Genomic DNA, 4,904 nt, shown 5'->3' on the forward strand with positions numbered 1-4,904 from the left:
AATGAAGACATCCGAAACAGTACACGAACAATTGACGTGATAGATAGAACCAAAAGACAAAAATGGAGTTGGGCAGGACATATTTCAAGACTACGGAAAGCAAGAGACGAACAGGCCCAGAGAAGAAGAGATGGAGCGACTGTCTTTGCCAAATAAACGAAAATTGGTACAGTGAGGCGAAAAATCGAGACCAATGCGCCACTTTGGGGGCGGCTTACGCCAAAAACTAATAATAAAAATTGAAAAAATAAATAACCAAACTTTTAAATATCAATTATCTTACTTTTCCATTATCTAATTAATAATTCTATATTTGTAGTTTGTATCATTCTTTCAAATAATTTGTTAAAATTCTAATTACAAAATTTAAAAAATGGTATCTATAGATGTATTTAAATGAATTTAAAATGATAAGGCAATAAAAAGCTTATTATTATAATAATAATAATAAATAATTTGCATATCTGTTTTTTTTTTTTTTAAATAATACTTTTTAAATTCTTGTCAAATCTTAATAGCGCATAAGTTATTTTTAAATCCATATTATATTTTATAGGGTAAAGTCTATTAAAGCTTTATTTTGAAAATAAGAACCCTTATATCGGTCCTTTTAGTTTTTCAATATATATCAGCTTTCATAACTTTCCATCCTGCGGTCCTAGCAAAATAAAATTAGTCATTTTGAAATTTCAAGTTATCGACTCTCTTATTGTCTTGTTTATTAAAATACATTGTTTAATTGTTCTCAGCCAACAACTTTTTTCTTTTGACCCCAATTTATTCTTTAAATATTTAAATTAATAAAATAAAACTATATGTTTACGTGAAACTTCAAGATTCACTTTAAAGTTTTTTTTTTTTTTAAATAAAGAATCCAGGACCTATGGAAAAACATACGACCTGTACTTACTTCAATAGTTAACAAGTGTCTTAATTTCTTGAATTCCAACTCTAAGAATGTGTAAAGCTTTTAATTAATTCTTCAATTAAAAATAAACGTTTGTTTTTTTGTTTTTAATTCGATTACAAAATCACTGAACAAAGAAATGACAAAAAAAACTTGTATGGCAATGAATTAGTGAAAATGCTTCAATTTCAATCAGTTAAATGACAAAGAACTTTTTTCTTCTTGTTAATAAAATCTGGAGTTTTTCATTCGTGTGATAGACTTTTCTTATCAACACTCATGTGTGTCTGTACATTTTAATGTCACTTAATCCAAAAAGTATACTTAATTGTAAATGAAATTAATTGGGGGGATTTGTTGGGCTTAGTTCGCATGAGTAGGTTTTTTTTTTAACGTCAATAGTAAAAGTCACATACCAACATGTGTAATAAGTTTTGATAACGAGGTTTTCTTGGGCACTGATTTAACAATTTGTGCGATGAATGTTAAGATTAAACAAAAAAAAATATAAACAAAAAGAGAAAGGAACGGACATACATAACTAGCAACATTTTGTCAAGGAGTTTGAGAATTTGTATCAATTTATTAATGTGTAAACTATAAGTTTTTAAGTTTAAATACAATAAATAATGAACATAATATTAGGAGGTTGTTAGATATTTGAGTTAAATGTGATGTGGAAGACCTTTCTCCGAAGAAGCTTACATAGATTCCAAACTGTATCAGATCGTCTCTTGGTTTTAGAAGTTCGAAACGTGCGATATTCTTATATCTGTAAAAAATAAACTTAACTTTTTTTATAATTTATAGAGTGCAAAAAATATTACCCAGCATCTGAAATATTAAAACGAAAACTCTCTATCCCCAAAGGCATCAGACTCTCATCAACGCTATTTGGCATTAATAAATTATTTTCAGTCTTGGTAAAATTGGCTTCAATCAAAATGTGATCGAACCTTAGTTGTGGACTAACTCTTACTGTTTCATTGAAACCCAAACCACATCCTTCCAAGGTGTTATTGATGCAAGCCATAACTGAACACACGGACCACCCTAATGGATCTATCCCCGGATAAATGCGGTCTCCATCAAACACTGCCAAGCGATATTGGTAAGACAAGGAGTTTGCCGGTGGTTTCAATAATGTAGTCTTATAATTAAAGTTGCAGCATAAATCTCTGTAACAGAGCTGAACGTGTTGAGTAGACGTATTTAATGGAACAGTAATAAAGGAATCTATTCTTCTGTCTCGTTTGACGAGTAGATTGTTAATGGAACTTGTTGTTGCACGCTTATTTCTAATTTGAAGGTTTTGCACTGGTATTGAATTTGACCCTGGAAAACCTTTCTTAGGCACTCGAGCAACGTATAATTTTCGTTCTGGGGTACTTTTCATTACAGACAGCAGAGCACCTTTTTTGCCAAGGTAGATCCCGGAGCCAGTATTACCGGTAGAAGGATTACTAGCACCCGCGGCTAGCAGGTTCACATCATATGAGTAAGCCCATGATTGCTGATATTGAACAGCTGGAAAAGAGGATTTTTTTTCATAATGCTGATTAAGATTGGAAGATTAATTACCTGTTAAAAAGGGAAGTTCCGAAAACCACTTAGTTGTAAATATAAAATCCGTTATATTCGACTTTATGAGCTCCGTAGTTGGAGTATAGAAAAGTATGTCAAAACAGACAAAGTGCCCAAACTTGACACCGAAATCAGTGGTAAATTGTCCATACTCTGGTCTAAGAGTAACATTCCAAGGTTCATAATATAGATTGAATTTTCTATAACGAGAGACAATTACTCCATTCCGATCAAATACCACATTTGTATTATATTGATTTAGTCCATAACTCGCGCAGCGTCTAGGATCCTTATTTGCTATCTGTGATTCGGCTGTGCAGTTTTCTTTTTCAACTAAGTTAACGACGACATATTTTTTTGAAATCTTAGCTTGACATGAAAGTTTCTGCAGAAAATAGGCATATTGAGTCTGGTTACAAGGAGTTATGTTGAGTTTTGGATCAGGAACAAATGTGGATTGTAGGGCGCTGTTTAGAGTTCCTTCAGGAAAGGCTATTATATCGGTTTCTGCTGCCTCTTGTGATGATATTATCTCAAGGTACGCAGCCAAATTGTTATTGACTTGTTCCAAATCATCTAAAGTACTTGACGCACCCTTAAATTCCACCACCCCAGCTGTGTAGAAGGGCAGTTGTGGAGTTGAAGTCTGTTAAATGAATACAAAATGTAGAGTTTTAAATTATATAATATATGAACTTATATGGTTCAAGTACATTGAAATATAAAATATGTTGTTCTATCAATTCATAATTGTATTTTGACTAGCTCACCACTGTTCACACTTTTTGAGTTGCAGGTATTTTTTTACAATGTTTTGATACAAAGTATTTAAAATCCAGTTTTTTGGAAATATTCATACTAAGTATTTACAACATTTTTTTCCCAATTTTGTCTCTTAGTAATAGCGAAAAAGGTTTAAATCCTGAGCATGAAGAAATCACTTTTGCAATATAGGTTAACAATGGTCTTAAGTTCATTTGGGATAATAACAGCTAAATAATTTTGCAGGTTGAAGTCGTTAGTTTCTGTAAAGATTTTTTCTTTTATGTACCTTTTGAAGACAGTAGCCTTGAAGGATTGGACTGGACATACAAACATTTTGAACCACTGTTTTGATTTTCTTTTTTATAATTGTTATTCTTGTGAGTTTATTATATACAAAATAATTTCGTAATATAATACAAACTTCGTATTTTGACAATATTTGTACAAACCTGTCGCGAATAAACAGCAAAGCTCGCTATAAAAATTAATATAAATTCACCCACGATCATCTTTAACGATTGAACAAGAAACTACAACTGAACAAAATATTTGTTACTACTATTATACTGTGAAATCAGTTTATAATCAATTTGTACATTGCGATTTTTATCTTTACTACTACTTAATATTGCAACAAAACAATAAGTTAATGTTTTTATCGTAACTAGTAAGAGTACTTTCTCAGCATGTATGAATAGCAAAACCAAATTTTGTATACTTTCTTCTTTTACGGATTTCAAATTTATTTCTTATAAAGTTATAGCTAAACTTTTTGACTCAATAATACATAATTATCAATAAAAGTTAGTATTTCATTGCCAATGTATAATGATTGGAAACTAAAGCATACGAAATGTGGCTCTTATCACTGATTTACTTTATTTCCATTACCTACCTAGTTCCAATCAACCATCAATGATTTGCACTTTTACAATAAGGTTTATTATATCCAATAAAATGTTTAATTTAAAAAACAAATATTTATTACAATTTGCTAAAACTTATAGGGTGCTTAGTTAAAACAAATGTATGAAATGAATTACATATGTAATTGTATCTTTGATTTATTTTAAACTACAAATTGTTTGTAAAACGTGATCTATCTCTATCTCAAGGTCATGCGTCATTTAATTTTTTCAAAATAATAAAAAATAATTAAAAGTCAAAGTTCAGCAACAAAAACAAAATATGAACGTTTAATTTAAATAATCTTAACGTACATACATTTTGTTACAAAAAAATACAATTTTTATTAACCTTTTTGATTTATAAATTAGAATTAAATCAACATCGCTGGCACCGCTGTTTAAATAACTAATCAATGTATCATGCGATTCTGATTGAATGCTTTGATTTTACTATTTTAAATGATACAGTATGAAAATATCTAATATTATTTATAAATCTAATTAAAATTTAGTTTTACTTGTTCAAAGATTATTCAACTTGTGTTTTATATTTTTACTACATACTGATAGAAAAATAACAATTATAAAACAATTTTTTTAATTTATCAATCAAATACTTACTGATAAAACAACTTTGATAAATTATGAATGAAGTTTTGATACATACATATATCCAATCAAGAAAGCATTTTTATAAATGAAAAAGAGAGATAGTAATTTAAAATCGATCTAAGTTGACC

The 4,904-nt window shown here is 29.4% G+C and overlaps 1 protein-coding gene across 3 annotated transcripts; it reads right to left on the reverse strand.

Moving 5' to 3' along the window:
• Positions 1–1,457: 1,457 nt before the first annotated feature.
• Positions 1,458–3,929, reverse strand: LOC129947021 (vanin-like protein 2). Of its 3 annotated transcripts, XM_056057428.1 has the most exons (5): positions 3,706–3,929; positions 2,489–3,137; positions 1,864–2,434; positions 1,735–1,797; positions 1,458–1,679 (listed from the first exon to the last, which is right to left on the reverse strand). In XM_056057428.1, the coding sequence occupies exons 1-5, from the start codon at positions 3,763–3,765 to the stop codon at positions 1,505–1,507; spliced, it is 1,518 nt and encodes a 505-aa protein (XP_055913403.1). In that variant the 5' UTR covers positions 3,766–3,929; the 3' UTR covers positions 1,458–1,504. The 3 variants fall into 3 exon arrangements, with proteins under 3 accessions (XP_055913403.1, XP_055913401.1, XP_055913402.1); XM_056057426.1 differs by having other exon boundaries at positions 1,735–2,434; positions 3,706–3,924; XM_056057427.1 differs by lacking the exon at positions 3,706–3,929 and adding an exon at positions 3,543–3,668 and having other exon boundaries at positions 1,735–2,434.
• Positions 3,930–4,904: the final 975 nt, after the last annotated feature.

This window comes from Eupeodes corollae, chromosome 2 (genome assembly GCF_945859685.1).
Source record: "Eupeodes corollae chromosome 2, idEupCoro1.1, whole genome shotgun sequence".
NCBI classification, from domain to species: Eukaryota; Metazoa; Arthropoda; class Insecta; order Diptera; family Syrphidae; genus Eupeodes; species Eupeodes corollae.

What these genes read in the sequence shown, in the direction of transcription:
- LOC129947021 (XM_056057426.1), bottom strand. Translation starts at nt 3,765, where the DNA reads ATGATCGTGGGTGAATTTATATTAATTTTTATAGCGAGCTTTGCTGTT. An exon ending in TTGCTGTTTATTCGCGACAG is followed by an intron (nt 3,138 to 3,705) that starts GTTTGTACAAAT and finishes TTCATTTAACAG; the next exon opens with ACTTCAACTCCACAACTGCC. An exon ending in GGAACTTCCCTTTTTAACAG is followed by an intron (nt 2,435 to 2,488) that starts GTAATTAATCTT and finishes CCTCTTTTCCAG; the next exon opens with CTGTTCAATATCAGCAATCA.